Source organism: Lissotriton helveticus, chromosome 3_1 (assembly GCF_964261635.1).
Source record: "Lissotriton helveticus chromosome 3_1, aLisHel1.1, whole genome shotgun sequence".
NCBI classification, from domain to species: Eukaryota; Metazoa; Chordata; class Amphibia; order Caudata; family Salamandridae; genus Lissotriton; species Lissotriton helveticus.
In genome coordinates this window covers 351183583-351203488 of record NC_136061.1, presented here as the reverse complement: position 1 = coordinate 351203488, position 19906 = coordinate 351183583, and the positions used below count along the sequence as shown (strand labels likewise).

At 49.5% G+C, this 19906-nt stretch overlaps 1 protein-coding gene across 5 annotated transcripts in view; it reads left to right on the top strand.

Moving 5' to 3' along the window:
• The window catches only part of SSH2 (slingshot protein phosphatase 2), an 810994-nt gene that overhangs the window by 636491 nt on the left and 154597 nt on the right, over window positions 1-19906 (top strand). Inside the window, exon 1 of one of the 5 annotated variants that reach the window (XM_078680016.1) lies at window positions 18271-18810. The exons of 3 other annotated variants lie outside the window; for them this stretch is intronic. In XM_078680016.1, coding sequence (XP_078536142.1) covers window positions 18701-18810 — 110 coding nt within the window. In that variant the 5' untranslated portion in view covers window positions 18271-18700. Of the gene's footprint in view, window positions 1-18270; window positions 18811-19906 lie in introns of those variants that run through there. One more of the 5 variants, XM_078680018.1, reaches the window with a different exon arrangement.

The window sequence follows — 19906 nt, the reverse complement described above, 5'->3', positions numbered from 1 at the left end:
TCCGTACGGTTGTGGAAGGGAGCAGGGACCAGGAAGTAAGCAGGACAGACGAGATGACACAGAGGCAGACATGGCATGGCAGGACGCGTGGGAGCGGGGACAGAGAGCAGGATCAAAAGGAAGGGCTGGGGCAGAGTCATATGTCCGGTTACCTAGACCCTTGGGAACTGTCAGAGGGACTAGCCTGCTGTGACTACTGTTTCTCTCTTCAGTCTTTGTTGGTGTTGTGTTACATCATCGTAAGCACGGTTACATGGTGCAGTCCCGACATTTGTAGGGTTCCAACGAGTTTTGGGGCTCTGGGAGGTTCTGGAATTCTCGGCCACCTGAGTCAAAGGGATGTTGGGGTGTGTGTGATTGTTTTGGGGATTGCATTGTTTTGTAATTTCATTATTACCGCTCCTAATGAGGCACAGAAACGCTTTATGACGAGTAGCCCGCTACTCACTAACCCAATCTTAATGGTTATTCCACTGGTTATTACGTTTAGCCAATGTGATTATTAACCACGTGTTCTGTGCTTGCTCTCCGAGTTTGCGCACGGACGCTTTCTGCATGGCCCCTGGTGCTCTGTGTCAGTGTGCTACAGTGCAGCCACCCCTCGCCAGTGTCAGGGCAGTCTCGCTTTATAACATTGTGTGTTTGGCTTCCTAATGTGTGCATACCCCGGGTGGATGTAAACGTGCTCGTATTTGGTGTGCACATGTTCCGTGTTTCCGTACTCCCCGTTAATGCGGAGGTTCTCCACGCCGAGGTGCACGTGCTCCTTGTGTTTGCGTGGACGTGAGGCCCCAGTCCGCGTGTTTGTGCGCGCGTTTGACGTGCACCTGCCACCGAGCACGCCGCGACCTCTGTATGGGAGTTAGTTCCCGCGCCGCCCGAGGCTCTGTCAATCTTTAACGGAGAGTTCTTGGGGTGTGGCAGCGTGAGCACGGCAGGCCAGTGAGTTCCTGTACCTCAGTCCTCACCAACTAGCCTGTGCCAGGGCCGCCTCCAGGGGGAAGGCTGCCGCCCTGCCCTCCTACTGTGGCACCAGCCCTTCTCTAGTTCACATGGGCTGCTGGCTCGTCTTCCTTTCCAGGGGATTTAAGTGGGCCGGGTACGGAGCACCGGCATTTCTAAAAACAAACATTTACAATGCAATAAGTTTCGCATTGACGTGAGTTTGAGCTATTGACATTGCAAATAACAATGCCTTTTATTTTATTTTATTTTTTAAAAACATAAATAAAAGGCATTGTTATTTACAATGTTAATAGCTCAGACTTGTTTCAATGCGAGACCTGTTGCATTGCAAATGCTTGTTAAATATTGGAGGACCAGTCCCCGTTTAATTTTATGGCCCAGCCCATTTACATTCCATGAAATAATAGTTAGTGGAGGAGAGGTCAACGGTTGTGATTGGTGGCTATGCGCAGAGAGATCGTGATCAGCCATAGCATCCAGTGTGCCATTGTATCATTACCACTAAGTTCAGCACTCGGACCGAGGCCCGGTACATGCGCATGCCTGGAGTGTACCCCAGGGCATCTACCAATAGCCCCATAGGGTGGGTGCAGTGTCGCATAGAAAGTGACAGGGAGCTCGCTAGGACTCGCCTCAGTCGGGCCAATGTGCCTGATTGTGTGGATAGGAACCAGAGTGAGTGTCGTGTGCTCATGTGAAAAGGCAGTAAAAGTTAGGAACATTTAACAGAAACAGAAACAAAACAAACTTAATACTTGTAAACCCCTTACCCCCCACCCTGCCTCCCTGCCCGGAGGACAAGAAACCGTCCTCCTTCCCAACTGAGCAGAGTGCTTATAGTCCCAACTCATGAATATTGTTCAAGGGGGTAAGACTTCTGTGTCCGCTGTTGAACCCGTCTGCAGCTTTTAATGGTGTTCTACAAGCAAGTAACTTGACACAGCCTAACTAACCCTTTAAAAATGATTAAAGTTGGGAACCGTTTCAGTGTTAGCTGTTGAGAAAAAAGTGTCTTGCTTTGCTGTGTTTGTCTGTGGTTGCCTAGGGGCAAGGCGGCGGTGGCGATAAGTTGATTTGATGCAGTATTTAACTGAAATAATATGTTCATTACCTAATAATGCTGTCTGCAGAACAATAAAGGCTCTGCCTTTTCTGTGCGAGTGCTGTCTGCTGATTATAGCTGCTTTTAATTAGCGACAATAAATCCGGTGCGTTTACCTCTGTTCCGACCCTGCTGGCACTTGCAAGAGGTGTGTTTTGTTATGTCACTTGGTAAATGGCAACATTGCAGTTGGAGGTAGCTAGGGCCACCACTTGCTGTACAACTGAGTATTTCAGAGTTTTATGAAGGGATGCAAGGTACTGGAACAAACAAATGTTTTAGAGCTGTGGGGCCTGGTGTTCCAAGCAACTATAACCACATCATGACCAGTAAACATTGAATAAAGATTGTTCTAATTACAGCATCTTCAGGCTCTTCGAATAACCAGAATCTTGCCCAGTAAACCAGTCATTGAACCCAAGAATGGTGTTTGGCCTCTGCCACAGCTAATAAAGTGATTTGCTTAGGACTGGAATGTAATGACATCAACCTGCCCTCTACATTGACAGTCTTTAAGATCTGACAACCGGCATGCACTAATTTTTGGAAAAGTAGGTCAGGATGCTCAGCACTCAACAGATTTTGAGGGATGTAGTGCCAACTGCAGTAGTAATGGCTCAGTTTCTTAAGTCTCTCCAGAATGGCAATGGACGATCCAGAAAAGACTAGAACGAGATTGAAGAATCCTAATTCTAGAAGTTTTAAACCAAATATTTTTACATGGATTACTTTTAGGCTATTAGTTCACACCCAGCCCTCCAAGCATTAAACTCCCCAAAAAAAAGTGTGCAGCTGATCTGAGCAGCTGGGACTTATAAGTATGAACCTGTGATTAATCAGCGGAACATCTCAGGGTACTTTACAGATGTTGATGGTAGGTCTCCAAGCCAAACTCTGCATCCTGGTACGTATGAATGATCAAAATAATTCTAGGAAAAGACCAAAATCACTGACTACCAACACCTAATTGTGTATAACAATTGCTCAATCCACCGTATCCGAGTCAGTGGGTGTCCTGACTCAGCCTCTTTGTACAAACTTGCACTCTGCACAAACTCTAGATTATACAGTACCGCCACTGGGATAAATATATATATCCCAGTGGAAATATATATATATACTTGCCCCAGTATTGGAACTTTCATAGATTCCCATGCTTTGTATCATTCCCCGTCGTCGGACTGGGAGTCTCGGTAATAAAAAATATCATAGTAGTAGGTACAAAAGAGAAAGAAAAGGCCTAGGCCTCATTCCCTTTTGTAACATATCAGCCTCTTTTTGTAAAAGAGACCAAACTCTAGGCGTCAGCCAATCAGAAGAGCCTCACCCTTAGAACCTTCCTGAAGGAACCTCAGAGCCTCAGATTTTCTACCGCACGTTGTGCTAGGGAGTCTCCATTGAGCTCTGCTCTATTTCTACTCTTTAAACCCATTTCTACAGATATTTCTTCAGGATTTCCTTCAGTTTTCTTCAGGACACTCTTCTTCTTCAAAATGTCTGAGGTTGAGAAGAAAAAAACGCCCTTTTCAAGCCCTGTTCCACCTGTGGAAAGCAAAGGCTGTTTGTGGAAGACAAACATAAGGATTGCATCTACTGCCTGTATCCAGATCACAGGGCAGAGGAATGTAAGATTTGTCGCACTCTCTCCACCAAAACCTTGAGAGATCGTGCTGGAAGGCTTCTTACATGGTTGCAGAGGCAGAAGGAAAGGAAACATGGAGTTTCCAGTGATGAGGAGGAATCGGCGTCTTGTGCTTCATCTAAAAGGTCAGTGAAAAGGGGTAGAGGTTCCCCATCTTCCTCTATTGGGCGCCCCTCTAAGGCTTCAAAGAAGACCCTCAAGGAGTCTGATGGCCGGGGTTCAGGAGGTTCCCCCCACCGCAGTGGGTCGGGCAAGGCAGAACTGGTTTCGCCTCCTAAGGGTGAGAAGACAGACCCAGCCTTCAAGAGACCCTCTTCACACTCTTCAGAGAGGAGTTCCAAGTCCTCTACGACGAAGACTTCGTCGACGGTGGCTCCGTCGACGACGAAAATGAAGCCCAAGATCCAATTGGTCCCGTCGACGGGCTCGTCGACGGGAACGTCGACGACGAAGGCTTCGTCGTCGTGTAAGAAGACCTCGACGACGGCGGCGTCGGCGGGAAGTATGCCGACGGCATCGTCGACGACGGCGAAGACATCGTCGACGAAGAAACCATCGTCGTCGACGACTGTGTCGACGACGGCAGTACCGACGACGACGTCGTCGACGGTGTCGACGACGGTCATGTCGTCGACGAGTGCTTCGACGACAACAACAATTTCTACATCGACGGCGGGCTCGTCGTCGGTGGCGTCGACGACGACATCTACTATTCCTATTTCGTCGACGAGGATTTCACCAGCGTCGACGGCCCAACCAACGATACTGGCTGCAGAGAGAAGGGTGACAATATCTCTCACAAGGATCACGCCTGAAATGACGTCCCCAAGGAGGGTGACCTCATTACCCCCAACGACGTTGCTAGACCAGGACTACTCTGAGGGAGACGGTCAGGATAGCTTTGAGTATGCAAATAGCCCATCTCAGCTTCTCATTAAAAGCCAAGAGACGGACTCAGAGGAGGCATATGAACAAGGTGGAGGTGCCTACCCACGAACAGACCACTTAATGGACTGTGAATCACAAGGCATGGTTTCAGTACCGACGTCCTTCCTGCATGACCTGCACAAGATGTTGCAAGACTACAAGTCCAAGGCCGAGCGACCAGCGCCGAGGAGGTCTACTCCGTCAACACCAGTGAAGGACCACTCTTCAAGTGTTCCTCCTGTACACCCAGTGCAGACTCCTCCTCAACCACAGCGGCCAGTGCCCCAGACTGCGTCTGGATCAGCGGAGGATCCGGATGAGGATCATGATAATGATACGGATGCGTCATCCGGTGATAATCAGGACTCGGATCAGGAAGGGGATGAATACAATGACTACATCATCCCGGATCCAGCTTCGCCCCACCAGGACCTAGGTGACTCTCCTCCTGTTGACATTGGCGGTTTTCACCAACTAATGGAACGTGCAGCCGGCCGATTTAAGTTGGTATTGCCTGCACAGACCACAGACTGTTTCATGTACGATTTTAAGGACACTCTCCGCAAGACTACGAGGTCCATTCCGATTGTGGACCATCTATGGGAGGAGGGTTTGAAGACCATGAAAAACCCAGCGACGGTGGTCCCTGTGCTACCGCGCCTTGATAAAAAGTATAAAGCGCCGGAGGATGCACCGGCTGCCCTGACAGGTCATCCCAAACCGGACTCTGTAATCTCACAAGCGGCGCAAAGGAAGTCACGGAACCCTTCTGCTCCCTTGACAGCCCCTCCTGACAAGGATGGACGACGGATGGATAACACGGGCAAGAGATTTTCATCCATTGCTAGCCTTCTGGTTCGCGCCGCCAATGCTTTGGCAATATTGGGACGCTATGATCGCCAGTTATGGTGCGATATAGCTCCCTACTTGGATCAGCTTACACCGGAAAACGGGCTGGAAGCCAAGAAAACCTTGCAAGAAGGTGAAGCGGTCTCCATGGAGATAATAGATTGTGCCATGGACATTGCCACAACGTCCTTTAGGGCTTTGGCAGGAGCAGCAGTATTAAGGCGCCAAGGGTGGCTAAAAGCGACTTGGTTTCGGCCAGAAATCCAAAACAAGGTCCTTGATCTACCTTTTGATGGCGAGGCACTCTTCGGCAAATTGATCGACGAAACGCTGCAAGACATCAAGAAGGACACGGAGACAGCTAGATCGCTGGGCACACTCCAGTACCGCAAAACTCCTTTTAGGGGCACAAGAGGCAGAGGTGGCACCTATAGAGGCGCATTCCAACAACAGCGCTATTCTTCAAACAACTCTGGGTACCAGCCGAATCGCCAGTCATACCAACAAAGACAGGGCCAGTCCTCTGGTTATTCACGACCTTACAACAAAGGCAAGCAAACGGCCCGTGGACGAGACTCGTCCAAACGCCAATAGCGGCCTTCTGGCTCTGCCTACTGCTCCCTCCTCCGAGAGATCATCAGTTGGAGGCAGGGTGTCAAAATTCCTTCTGAACTGGTCCCAAATTACATCGGACCGTTGGGTGCTCAACATCATCAGACGGGGACATACTTTGGAGTTTACGGAAGTCCCTCCACCCAGGCCCCCATCAGCCATCCCTTCAAAACATCTGCATCTCCTGCGGCTAGAAGTGCAACAAATGCTCCGCAAAGGAGCGATAGAGCCGGTCCCCTCCAATCAACAGGGCCACGGTTTCTATTCCAGGTTCTTCCTGGTGAGAAAAACGCAGGAGACATGGCGTCCCATCCTGGACCTCAGGGAGCTAAATGCCTATCTCATCTCCTTATCCTTCAGGATGGTATCCCTACAGGACGTTTTGAAAATGATCAACCCGGGGGATTATATGGCCACACTCGATCTGGAGGATGCGTACTTCCATATCCCGATTCACCCAGCGCACAGAAGGTTCCTACGCTTCACAGTAGCCAAGAGCCATTTTCAGTTCAGAGTCTTGCCGTTCGGCCTTCGCTCTGCTCCAAGGATTTTTACGAAGGTGCTGGCACCTGTTGCAGCATTTTTGCGGAAACACCACTTCCAGGTCTTCCCTTACCTGGACGATTGGTTACTAAAGGCCCCGACCAGAGTATTAGCGCAGGACGCGGTGCAGGCTTGCACCACTCTGTTCCAAAATCTGGGTCTCACCTTGAACATGGAGAAATCCACGCTGCTGCCATCACGGACAGCGCGGTTCCTGGGAGCGATGTTGGATTCGCGGCTCTCAAAGGCATTTCCTACTCGAGAACGGGTACAGAAACTGCAAAGATTAGCAGGAAGCCTTCAAAGAAAAAAGTGTCTTTCTGTACGCAGCTACAAGTCGCTGTTGGGGGTGATGTCATCTTGTATACCCCTGATCCCGCACTGCAGGCTACGGATGCGCCCCCTGCAGGAGCAACTGGACCTCCAGTGGCAGCAAGTGCACGGATCATTCGACAACAAAGTAATGGTCACTCGAGCGATGAAGGAGGCAGTGCTGTGGTGGTCGAATCCACAGAACTTATCCCAAGGTCTATCCTTCGCAAGCGTTCCATCACCTCACATACTGACGACGGACGCGTCATTGGAGGGATGGGGAGCAGTGATGCAGGACCTGCAGGTCAGCGGCCATTGGTCTCCAAGCGACCAAAAGCTACACATCAACCTGTTGGAGCTGAGAGCGATCAGGCTAGCCCTTCAAGCCTTTCTTCCGCGTCTCCAGGGTTCACAGGTGCTAGTCAGGACGGACAACACCACGGCTATGCATTATGTGAACAAGGAAGGAGGGACAAGGTCACTCCCCTTGTCGCGAGAGGCTCAACAGATTCTGGAATGGACAATTCTTCACGGAATTTCTCTAAAGGCGGAACACTTACCGGGAGTGCTCAACGAGGGCGCCGACAGGCTGAGCAGGCTCGCCTCAGTCAGTCACGAGTGGGAGCTGAAACAGCAAGTGATAGATCTACTCTTTCAAAAATGGGGCACACCAGAGGTGGACCTTTTTGCAACACCGACCAACAAAAAGTGCCTAGCCTACGCCAGCAGGTTCCATCACCAAGGCTCATTGGGCAATGCCCTATCGATTGCCTGGACGGGGAGGTTTCTCTATGCATTTCCACCGATTCCCCTGCTTCCTCGTCTCCTCAGGAAAATGAGGACGGAACCATGCAAACTCATCCTTATAGCCCCGGCATGGCCAAGACAATTCTGGTACACCGAGCTCCATCTGCTATCGCTAGTACCTCCGATAAAGCTGGAAGATGTTCCGGATCTCCTGGCAATGTCCGAAGGACAAGTTTGGCATCCAGACCCAAGATCGTTGCACCTGACTGCATGGCTCCTGACCAGCGAGAATACATGAATGTTCCTCTTTCCAAGGAGGTCAAAGACATCCTCTCTCAGGCAAGGGCTCCGTCCACAAACAAAACATACAGACTAAAGTGGAAAAGATTCTGTATCTGGTGCAATAAAGAAAAGATTGATCCTTTCACGTCAAAACCTCATCAGCTCCTACCTTACCTACTCTCGCTAGCTAAGTCTAATCTGTCCCATTCTACTATCAAGGTTCATTTAGCGGCGATTTCGAGATTCAGAAGATCTGATTCTGGTCCTTCGTTGTGGTCTGCAAGAATTATCAAACAATTCCTCAAAGGCCTGTTCAGGGTCTATCCGCCAGTGCGATCTCCTCCTCCAACATGGCATCTAAACTTAGTTCTGGCTCAACTAATGAAGGGACCTTTTGAGCCGATTCACCGCTCAGACCTAAAATTCTTATCATGGAAGTTAGCGTTACTCTTGGCCCTCACATCAGCGAGGCGAGTGGGGGAGATGCAAGCCCTAACTATCCAAGAACCGTTTTTGCAGTTCAAAAAGAACACTACCATCTTAAGGACGAACCCAAGGTTCATTCCCAAGGTCCCCACTGACTTTCACCTAAATGAGCCGGTCATACTAAAGACATTTTTTCCGAACCCAGTCACTCCAGCAGAAAAGACATTGCACACTCTGGATTTGCAACGCTGTCTAAAGTTCTACATGGACCGAACCAAGGACTTTAGAAAATCTTCACAATTGTTCATTGCTTTCGGCGGTCCAAACAAAGGTCTCCCTCTGTCTAAACAGGGGATCTCGAGATGGATTTCAAGTGCCATTCTGCATTGCCACAAGTTAGCAGGAAAACCTCTAGTGGGCAAGATCCGTGCTCACTCGACGAGATCAGTGGCTTCTTCTACGGCCCTCTTTGCGGGGGTACATATCAAGGACATCTGCAGAGCTGCTACCTGGAGCAGCGTGCACACGTTCACTAAGCATTATTGCTTGGAGTCATTGCAGCAGGATGATGCGGCTGTGGGCCAGGCTGTCCTGAGAAACCTCTTCAAGTGATGGGTGAGCTTTCCTTTCTATCCCACCTTCCATGGGTGACACATTTTGTAATTTTCTGGCTAATGTTATGATATACTGCTTTACAAAATGTGTTTATGATGTTTACTGCTTGCTATTCTGATACAAAGCATGGGAATCTATGAAAGTTCCAATACTGGGGCAAGAAAACAAGTTACTTACCTGTAACTTTGGTTCCCCAGTATTGGTAACTTTCATAGATTCCATGCGCCCACCCACCTCCCCGGGGAAAGCTCAGCCTTCAGCAACTATGGTGTCTAGCACACTACGGCTACGAAAATCTGAGGCTCTGAGGTTCCTTCAGGAAGGTTCTAAGGGTGAGGCTCTTCTGATTGGCTGACGCCTAGAGTTTGGTCTCTTTTACAAAAAGAGGCTGATATGTTACAAAAGGGAATGAGGCCTAGGCCTTTTCTTTCTCTTTTGTACCTACTACTATGATATTTTTTATTACCGAGACTCCCAGTCCGACGACGGGGAATGATACAAAGCATGGGAATCTATGAAAGTTACCAATACTGGGGAACCAAAGTTACAGGTAAGTAACTTGTTTTCATATATATACATATATACAGTGGCGGCTGCCTCTGGTTAGTTATAGTTAGGAAGGTGTATCCATAGGAGATGGATTTTTTGTGTTGCCAAAAAGTGCTACTTTTTGACTAGTTGGTGCTAGAAAAGTTTTGGCTTGATCAGTCAAGGGGAGGCCGAGAAAAAAGGGGGTGAGGCCCCAAAACGTGTTTTCGCCATTCAGTTTTCCATAGGAACTTACTTGTAGTTATACCAAATTTAACAGAAAGGTACATCTTGCTCCACAAAGATTGCTTTTTGTATTTTGGAGTAAATCTGTTCAGTAGTTTTGGAGAAATTAAAGTTTTAAAAAATTGTATATATGATACCGCGGGAGAACCGTGGAGCTGACTTATCTCCAACTGAGATCTGATTGGCTGCCACCACCTCATACAGGAAATGGTGGCAGCCATCTTGGGTATCGGTCCTAAGACCCAACAAAAATTGGAAAAAAAAGACATATGATACCCTGACCCTGTAGGCCTGGTGGTGGGCTTCTTTTTAACTCCCCTCCCAACCAGGAGGGACAGAGCCTGAGAGGACGAAGCATACTTTTTGGGAGGTGAGAGGGGAGCGCCTGGCCCCCTTCCACCAAGCTGTTTTCAGCCACAGGGATCCCATTCCCCGGGGTTTTGATGCAGGTGCGAGCAATTCCGCCTCCGGCAGCATGCGGGGAGCTGTCTGCAGCCACGGGACCTGGACTACCCCTGTGGCCCACAACTTGTGTATGGTGGGAGCCCTGGGTGGGCACCTGGGCACCTGGGCACCCACCGTGAAATAATGGGAGCGGCGGAAGATGGGATCCCACTGGGCCATAGTAGGCTTTAAAAGACATTGAGCCCTAGGGGATGGGGGCCCCAGGGCTTGGGGAGGCTCAGGGAGGGTACCACAAAACCCCCTCCCTTTTAAACAAAAAAACTGCGTGGGAGATGGGGTTGCTAGGTCGTAATAAGGCTCGGAGAAAGGACCTACGTAGCTCTCCTCCCCCTTCAAAGAAATATAGCCCTGGGGGCTAGGATCCCCAGGCCCGATAAAGCTCATGGAAGGGGACGTTGTGGTCTCCTCCCCTTTTAAAAAGAAATGCGGCACTGGGGGTGGAGATCCCAGAGCCAAAATAGGCTCTGCGAGGGAGCCATGTGGCCCTCTCCCCTATAAACAAAAAACAAACTTTGGGTTTGGGGTTCCCAAGACCTAAAAAACTTTGAGAGGCGGGCCACTTGGCCCTCCTCCCTTTAAAAATACACAGGGCCCTGGGGAATGGGATCCCCAGGGCCTAATGAGACTCAGCGACGGGGGACACATGACTCAGGAAGAGAGGCCACACAGCTCCCCTGTAAAAAAAAAAAAAAGAGGGCCCTGGGGATGGGGTCTCCAGGCCCTAATTTGGCTTGGGAGGTAGTCTGTGTGGCCCTCTTCCCTTTTAGAAAAGATACGGCCCTGGAAGATGGGGTCCTCAAGAACTGTAAAAGGCTTGGAAGGGGGCCACCCTACCCTCCTCCCCTTTCATTTATATTTCGGCCCTGTGGGCCTAATTAGAATCATGGGGCTGCAATCCCTATCCCTTTATAAATTACTCTGCCCCAAGGAATGGGATCCCTAGGGCCTAAAAATGCTCATGGAGGGAAAGCCACACATCTCCCCCCCCCCCTATTTATTACATTTGGCCCAATGGGGTGGGGTCCCCAGTGCCCAAGAAGGTTCAGTGAGCGGGCCGCACACCATCTCCCGGATTTGATTGTAGTTGGCCCTGGTTAATGAGGTCCCATGGGGCCCAAAACCCAATCCTACACTGCCTGGCACAGACTGAACCCCCTGCCGTCGACGGCTGAAGGCTGTGCACGTTGGGTTGGTTGCATTCAAGGTGTTGGTCGCAGTGCCTTGCCACGTGGCCAACTGTGCACGACTTATTGTCCTGCACAGTGTGGAGTTTGCTGCCTTTGGTGGGATTGGCCGCATGGCCTGGTTGCAGGCGAGGCCCTGAATCCAATCGCCTTGCGCAGCGGGGATGAGGGCTAGATCTAGGTATGGCTAGAAATTCACTGAAAAAAACAAAGGTTTAAGTAATGTTATAGTTTGGTGAAATGTTAAGTGACAACATTTTAAACTTTAAAAACCAGAGAAATTCACCAGTTATAGTTAGTTATAGTTAGTTATCTCAAGTAACTACAACTTGTGCCCTAAAGTTACTATAGCTCGCGTCCTAGCCATGCACTGCTATTACCCCACATTTTACATCACTCACGACATCTTCTATGATATCATTAATAATATCACAGCATCATTTGCAATTTCATTTTTGTTGAGAACTGTGCATATTGGGGGCGCAAATAATCAATAAATCAATCAATCAGGGTACTTGTAAAGCACGCTACATACCCGTGAGGGTCTCAAGGCGCTGAGGGGGTGGGGGGGAGCCGCTACTGCTCAAAGAGCCAGGTCTTGAGTCTTCTGAAGGCTAGTAGGTCTTGGGTCTGGCGTAGGTGGGTTGGGAGGGTGTTCCAGGTTTTGGCGGCGAGGTAAGAGAAGGATCTGCCACCGGCGGTTGTACGTTGGATGCGGGGGACATCTGCGAGGGCGAGGCTGGCGGAGCGGAGCTGGCGGGTGGGGGTGTAGAAGCGGAGTCTGCTGTTCAGGTAGGCTGGTCCGGCGTTGTGGAGTGCTTTGTGTGCTTGGGTGAGGAGCTTGAAGGTGATCCTCTTCTCGATGGGGAGCCAGTGCAGGTCTCTCAGGAGGGGCGTGATGTGGCTGCGGCTGGGGGCGTTGACGATCAGTCGGGCGGAGGCGTTTTGGATGCGTTGTAGCCGCCGTTGGTGTTTAGCTGGGATTCCTGCGTAGAGTGCGTTGCCGTAGTCCAGTCTGCTGCTGACGAGGGCCTGTGTCACTGTTCTTCTTGTTTCGGTCGGGATCAATTTGTAGATCCGGCGGAGCAAGCGTAGGGTGTTGTAGCAGGAGGAGGAGACGGCGTTGACTTGCTTGGACATGGAGAGGGAGGAGTCGAGGATGAATCCTAGGTTGCTTGCGTGGTCGGTTGGTGTAGGTGCTGTCCCTAGAGCGGTCGGCCACCAGGAGTCGTCCCAGGCTGAGGGGGTGGGTCCGAGGATGAGGACCTCTGTCTTGTCCGAGTTCAGTTTCAGACGGCTACTCCTCATCCAGTCGGCGATGGCCTTCATGCCCTCGTGAATGTTGGTTTTGGCGGTGTGAGGGTCCTTGGTGAGGGAGAGGATGAGCTGGATGTCGTCGGCGTAGGAGATGATGAGGTTGTGGTGGTGGACCACTTGTGCGAGGGGGGCCATGTAGATGTTGAACAGTGTCGGGCTGAGGGATGAGCCCCGGGGGACGCCGCAGATGATGTTGGTGGCTTCTGACCGGAAAGGTGGGAGGCGGACGCTCTGGGTTCTGCCGGAGAGGAAGTACATGGTCCAGTCAAGAGCCTTCTCTTGGATTCCGGCTTCTTGGAGGCATGTCTTTAGTGTGCAGTGGCAGACCGTGTCGAATGCGACTGACAGGTCCAGGAGGATGAGGGCTGATGTTTCGCCGTTGTCCAGTTGGCGTCTGATGTCGTCTGTGGCGGCGATGAGGGCTGTCTCGGTGCTGTGGTTTCGTCTGAATCTGGATTGGGACGGGTCCAGGATGTTGTTGTCTTCGAGGTAGCAGGTCAGTTGAATGTTGACGATTTTCTCGATGACCTTTGCCGGGAACGGGAGCAGGGAGATGGGTCGGAAGTTCTTGAGGTCCTTGGGGTCCGCCTTGGGCTTTTTGAGGAGGGCGTTGATTTCGGCATGCTTTCAGCTTTCCGGAAATATCGCTTTTTCGAAGGAGATGTTGATGACCTTCCGTAGTTGGGGTGCGATGGCCGCGTCTGCTTTGTTGAATACGTGGTGTGGGCATGGGTCTGACTGAGATCCTGAGTGGATGGAGTTCATGATCTTGCGTGTCTCGTCGTCGTTGGTGTAGGTCCAGGAGGTCAGGTGGTTGGCGCTGTTGGTGATCGCGGGGGGGGATGGAGTCGTGCATCGTTGGTGCGGTTGTGGAGTTGAAGCTGTCGTGGATGTCAGCGATCTTGCGGTGGAAGAAGATGGCCTGTGAGTCGCACAGTTCTTGTGACGGCGGGATGTCGTTGGCGCTGGCGTCGGGATTGGAGAGTTCTTTCACGATGCGGAAGAGCTCTTTGCTGTCGAGACCATTTATGTTGGTGGAATGCACTTGGGGCAGTGAGCGTGAACAAGGCCTTAGGGCTGAAACGTGTCGCTGAGCTAATTTAGTTATAATAAAACAAGATAATCTCGTAGTCCTGAGTGCATTTTAGGTATACTTGTTGTACAGCAGTGCCAAATGAAGTATATGATTTTTTTTCACCGGAAAAATATTACGTTTAAAGTAATGTAATAGATAGGTGAGTTGTTGAGTAACAACGGAACGTTTTAAACTCTGAAAACAACAAATTCTATTTGAAAACTGGATTGCAAAAATATAGATTTGGCTTACTAGCTGTTTTTTATATTGCAGAAAGTCTCTATAGCCATCATCCTGCAGACATGTTTAGTAAAATTTGATAAAATACACTACTGTAATGTTCACTATGAATATTAAAGTTAGTAGGATTCAAGTGTGAGGTGGCTTCCCCGAAGTGCTCATTACTGCGATGAGTCTGTATTTTAAACAACTCTTGTGATCACCAGCTTAGCGTGTCATTCTGTAAGGAATAAATGAGACCAAGAAATCGAAGTTTTGGGGAGAACAGTCATCAAGATTAGAGGGACTGCCCTTCCAAGTTACTGCAAACCCGGCCTTTACGTACTCGCAGCCCTACCTACACGGATGCAGGATTTCAGAACTTCAGACCTTCAGACCTGACATTGTGCTGAGACCCCTGGTGGTCTTTGCCCAGCAACAGCTTAGTTCATTTTGAGGATGCAAGGAACATGAAGGTTGCATGAATTTATCAGTGTATATATGTATATCCTTTTGAAGGAGAGGCGATCGGAGCGGTAATTTGTGACGTGGGGCGCCACCACGAGAGGCACCCGTCTGCGAGTGCCCCGGTCTTTTTGATGCAGGAACAGAGCGGCTATATATATATATATATTATATATATATATTATATATATATATATTACGCTCCATGGGGTTGTCCAAGTAGCGGGTAGCACCCGAGCCTGCGTGCGCCTTCCCCAAAGCGTTAGTTGGTATGGGCAGTTGCGTGTTTGAAATAGGCCCTATCAAGACAAAGCTGCAACTCATCCTACCACACCTAGGATTCACCCTAAAGGTCCAAGCAACAATCTCTCATGTCCTCTTGAAACTAGATTATGCTTAAGACCTACATAATAGTTCAGAACTGTGCCGTCAGACTACTACTACTACCACCACATGTAAAACCAGAAGCAGATCCCGTACGGAGCGGCGTCTACGAGTGGATCCCCGTCCTCACCTATACATAAACCAAGCTGCTGTTCGCGTGCTACTCAAAGGTGGACACCTTCGAGCATTGATATATATATATATATACATATATATACATACACACACACACACATACACACATTGGTCTATACATAACAAATGTTATTTTTTTGTTTTTTTGTTTTTAATGTCTTGTTCATACTGTTGCTGTAGATTGGTGTGTTGTGAGTATTTTGATCATGCAGAGAAGAGACCGCTTGTGACTAGGCTTCTGAAGCTGAGATAGTTCTCAGCAGATCTTATTTTTTTGGGATAACAAATTTGGTAGTTTAGCTTCTTGCACAGGGAAAGATGTTGCACCTGTGTGTTTTGTTCTTGCATGTTGAAATTTTGCAACAGAGTCTAGAGCGTAGGTCTCTCTGTTGGATTGATCTTCCTGATGAAAAGTGGTCCTTTGCCATGTTTTGCCCTGTGTTTGATTGAAAATAACTTGAAAGAGGATCTTTGGGTAACTGGCCACCAGTGGAGGGCATTCATGGCAGGGTAGTGATGTGCTTCTGGTTTTACATGTGGTGGTAGTAGTAGTAGTCTGACGGCATAGTTCTGAACTATTATGTAGGTCTTAAGCATAATCTAGTTTCAAGAGGACATGAGAGATTGTTGCTTTGAGTTCAAGGTAATGCCATCGTTTTCAAGTGAGTTGCCCGTTTGTGTCCATCACTTTTGCACTGTCTCAGCATCCTATTCACAGTACACCAGTTCAGTGTATTTATTATACATAAAAGATGGGTGCTGTATCTACAAACATACTGAATACCACTAGTCAGGAAAAAAAATTCAATAACTAGTAGAGACCAGTTATAATGAAAAATTGCGTTCTTGCAAAATGCAATCAGCGCATTCTCAGTTTCATGTATTTCACTCCTTGTGTTTAGAATTTTGGAACGTGGCTTTGCTGGTGCCCTTTGGTACGCCACATTTATGCTTCCATACTGTAGGGCTGCCTAATTTCCCAGGTCCATAAGTGATCGGTTGCTCCAGCCTTTTTGGGTCTCGCTGGCAATGCATCCGCAAGCGGATGCATGTGTCCAGCTGGAGACGTATAGCGATCAGTCTGGGGGGAAGGAGGACAAGAGGGTGTACGAGCTTGCTTTCCTGGATTCGTGTGCGCGAACGCGCACGTCGCGTCCCGCGCCGTACACATGCGCGCGCAGACAGACACTCGCTCACACACACACCCCCTCCCCCACAGTCACACACACGCACTCCAAGACACATACACACACACGCGCACGCACACACACACACATACACAGCCCGCCCCCCCGCAGCTCAGCAACCCACTCACCGGCTTCCTTCGTGCGGCGGCTCTCCTCAGCTGCAGGGCCCGGCAGCAGGACTCTTCTTCCCTCCTTCGGCACCGGGGCGCAGGGTAGGCTCCTGCCTGCTCCGGTGCTCCAAACAATCGCGGCTCTTCCGTGGGAGGCGGGGTAGGCTCCCGCCCTCCTACTTCCTGTTGTCGCGCCGGCCTGCCTGACTTCCTGGTCGCAGGCCGGCAGAGTGACGAGGATGTTTGATTTGCGGTATTTATTTATTTATGCATTTTTATATAGCGCGGACTTTACCCGAAGGCGGTATTTATTTATTTATGTATTTATGCATTTTTATATAGCGCGGACTTTACCCGAAGGCGGTATTTATTTATTTATGTATTTATGCATTTTTATATAGCGCGGACTTTACCCGAAGGCGTCAGAGCGCTTCACATTAGGAACAGAAATGAAACATAATGAGAAACATTACAAAAGAACAGGTTGCAAAAACATACGTTACTTACATAAGGTAATAGTGACAATTGTGAGCAAACAAAATACATGAGGTAGTAAAAACTATGAGCAACCAAAAATACATGAGGTAGTAAAGGTAATAGTGACAATCGTGAGCAAACAAAATACTTGAGTAAAAATTGTGAGCAACCAAAATACATGAGGTAGTAAAGGTAATAGTGACAATCGTGAGCAAACAAAATACTTGAGTAAAAATTGTGAGCAACCAAAATACATGAGGTAGTCAAAAGTGCACAAGAGGAAATGAAAGTGACAAGTGTGCAGTTATAAGAGAAAACAGAGTATAATTAGAGGTATAGTCCTGAAATAAGTGCTAGACACTCAGGCTCAGGAACAAGCGTTACATGGGCAAGGTGGCACTTGTGCAAGTATCAAAGGCAAAGACATGTGAGAGGTAGAAGCCGTGTGTTGCAAGGGCAGAGTGGTGTGTGCATGTTACAAAAGGGCACCGAACACCAGTACATGGAAAATACTGCAAAAAGGCAGACCCTCCAATCACAGGCATACACTGGGAAGGCACTTCCATGGTCATGGAAAGTAGAAATTATCAGTAGTGGGACGTGAATTACTTTTGGAGGTGTCTCTGGAGGAGGAGAACTTTGAGGTCCCTTTTGAAGGCCTGGGAGGAGGCGGTGGTCCGGAGCTTTTTTTTGTCCTCTCACGGTTTGTAAATACAAAACATATTGCATTACAAATGCTATAGGTATCACATTTGCGAAAGTTATAACTATTGGCATTGTAAATGACGAAGCTATTAATTTAGCTATTTAAAAAAAAAGAAACATAAATAAAAACTTTGGCATTTACAATACCAATAGCTCAAACTTTCCTAATGCGAGACCTATTGCATTGCAAATGCTTGTTTTACAGGATTGCAAGTTCGAGAAATCAAAGAAAAAAACCCGGACAGGAGCAAAACATCGCGCAGGGACCTGGGAAACTTGGCAGCTAGCTGTGATTGGTGCATTTTCAGAGCATTGAAACTTCCCTGGCCCAAATGCAGTTATGACTTAAAGGCACAAAGCAATGTAAAATCATAAATTAAGCCTCCTATTTTGATGTCTCAGTGCAGTTTAATGATAATTTGAGTTTTGCACGACAGAGCGCTTTGTTACCTCACGAGTCCTTGGATGAAGAAACCCTCCTAAGGGTCTTTCTGCATAACCTGCGTGACAGCCTAGCTGCCAACTGGCAAACAGACAGTGCCCCTGCATTTACAGATGGTAGGCGCTGCGTGACGACACAAGGCCGCTCGCGCTCTGTTGATACCGTTGTCTGCGCCAGCTGATGGGATTCCTCTTCCTCGAAGACCGCATGGTCGCTGCGCATGCGCATCTTGTGGAGCCAAGGGTGAGAAAGGCAAAAGTGGGCGGTGCCTGTGCATTGTGGGCGGGGATTCGCTGAGCCCAAGCGGTGCAGATCCGAGACAAGCAGAGCTCGGACTTGAGACAGTCACTGCACTGACAAGCCCGGGCACAGGAGAGCCGCCCGGCGGGGAGCAGGCAGGCAGCGGCCGGGAGTAAAGCCGGAGCTGCCCGGACGGGTTGCAGACACTCCGGGCACGCAACACTAGGGGACCTTGGAGTGTTGAGGGTCTGTCCCGCTACAGGACCCTGTGATCTGGACTGTAAACCACAGGGGCCTCATGGGAAGCTGACAGCACCCACTCGCCGACCCGTCCGAGCGGTGTACCTAAGACCAGACACCGGGATCCAGTGCCAAGCCCCGGGCTGCTGGCTTCATGGCTTCCCCCCTCCCGTAGCGTCGGACCCCGCGCCCGGAATGGGTCGCCCTTCTCTGGGCTTCGCGGTCTGAAGAGGCCGCAGCCCCCCGCCCGAGCTCCCGATGACCCTGGGTGCTCTCTGCGGCCGCAGCCTGTGCGCCTGCTGCGGGCAGAAGATGATCCCCTACTTTTCCGAGAATGCCGTCATCTCCCAGAATGCCATCAACCAACTGTGAGTACCCTAATATCGAGCTATTACCCCCAACTGGGTTAACTTAATCAGACTCCGGACATAATGGGTTGCTAACACTAAATATGTGCCAGCAATAGTTCCACCACCCTCAGACTGCTCCCGCCAGCTCTCTTTCTCCTGATCTTGCCGATCCGGACTCCTAGAGCCCGTGTGCATATATATATCACTTTGGGAGTTTGGGTGCTTCTGTGTGCCCACCTCGAGTAGGGTGCCCCCCTCATCCCTACTTCACCACCAATTGCGTGAAATGCCAGAGGTCGCATGGTTTCCCTCTTACTTTCTTCTTTTGGTTTGCTGTTAATGCCGGAACTCATTGTGTCTGGAGTTCACTTTGTTTCCTCCTTGTGTGATTCATCCCAGTTTGTGACGACATTGTTGGTGCCTGCGCCGTGTTGTTTGTAATCTGTCCTTTTAATTGCAGCGATGTCCGATAGGCCGCAGCATTACTTAGATATGCTTTTTATAAGGGGCTGATTTCCTGTGCGCAAGCTTGGTTTTTGCGAAAAAGTTGTGTTTTCTTCACGCATCCATGATCTTCTCGTATGTTAATATAGCTATCATAAGCTTATGCTTTCCACAACCTTTAAGTGCAATATAAAGGGAAGCTATCTTTATTGTTGTGGGAGTGCATATGTTTGGTGGACTTTGGCTTAGTGTGGCTTGTAAGTGTTGCTGCTGTTGTCGGGCGCATTTCAATTGTAGCAGGAGTTAACTGAAGCATGTGCTGCTTTGTTATCGCAGATGGGAGCTGCTGTGATAAGCCGCACGTGGGTTGGGTGACCGGGGGCATAATGAATCTAACAGGGTCCATTGTGTGTCCTGAGGAGGCATTCACTGGCCGGGACTGCCGCTGAGGGGTTCTTCGTCTGTCATCTGGCGACAGAGGAACGAGGACATTGCTTGGTCGGATTTTCCACTGACTCTGCTCCGGTCCTACAGGCGTGTCAGGAAATCTCCCTCGCCAGGTCATCTTTGAGTAGTATGTCGGGGGAGGTGGTGCTGCTTCACGTCCCTGACTCCAGGTGCCCCTCTGCCTGCAGACCCACTCCCAAGCACTGGTTCACACAGGGTGCCT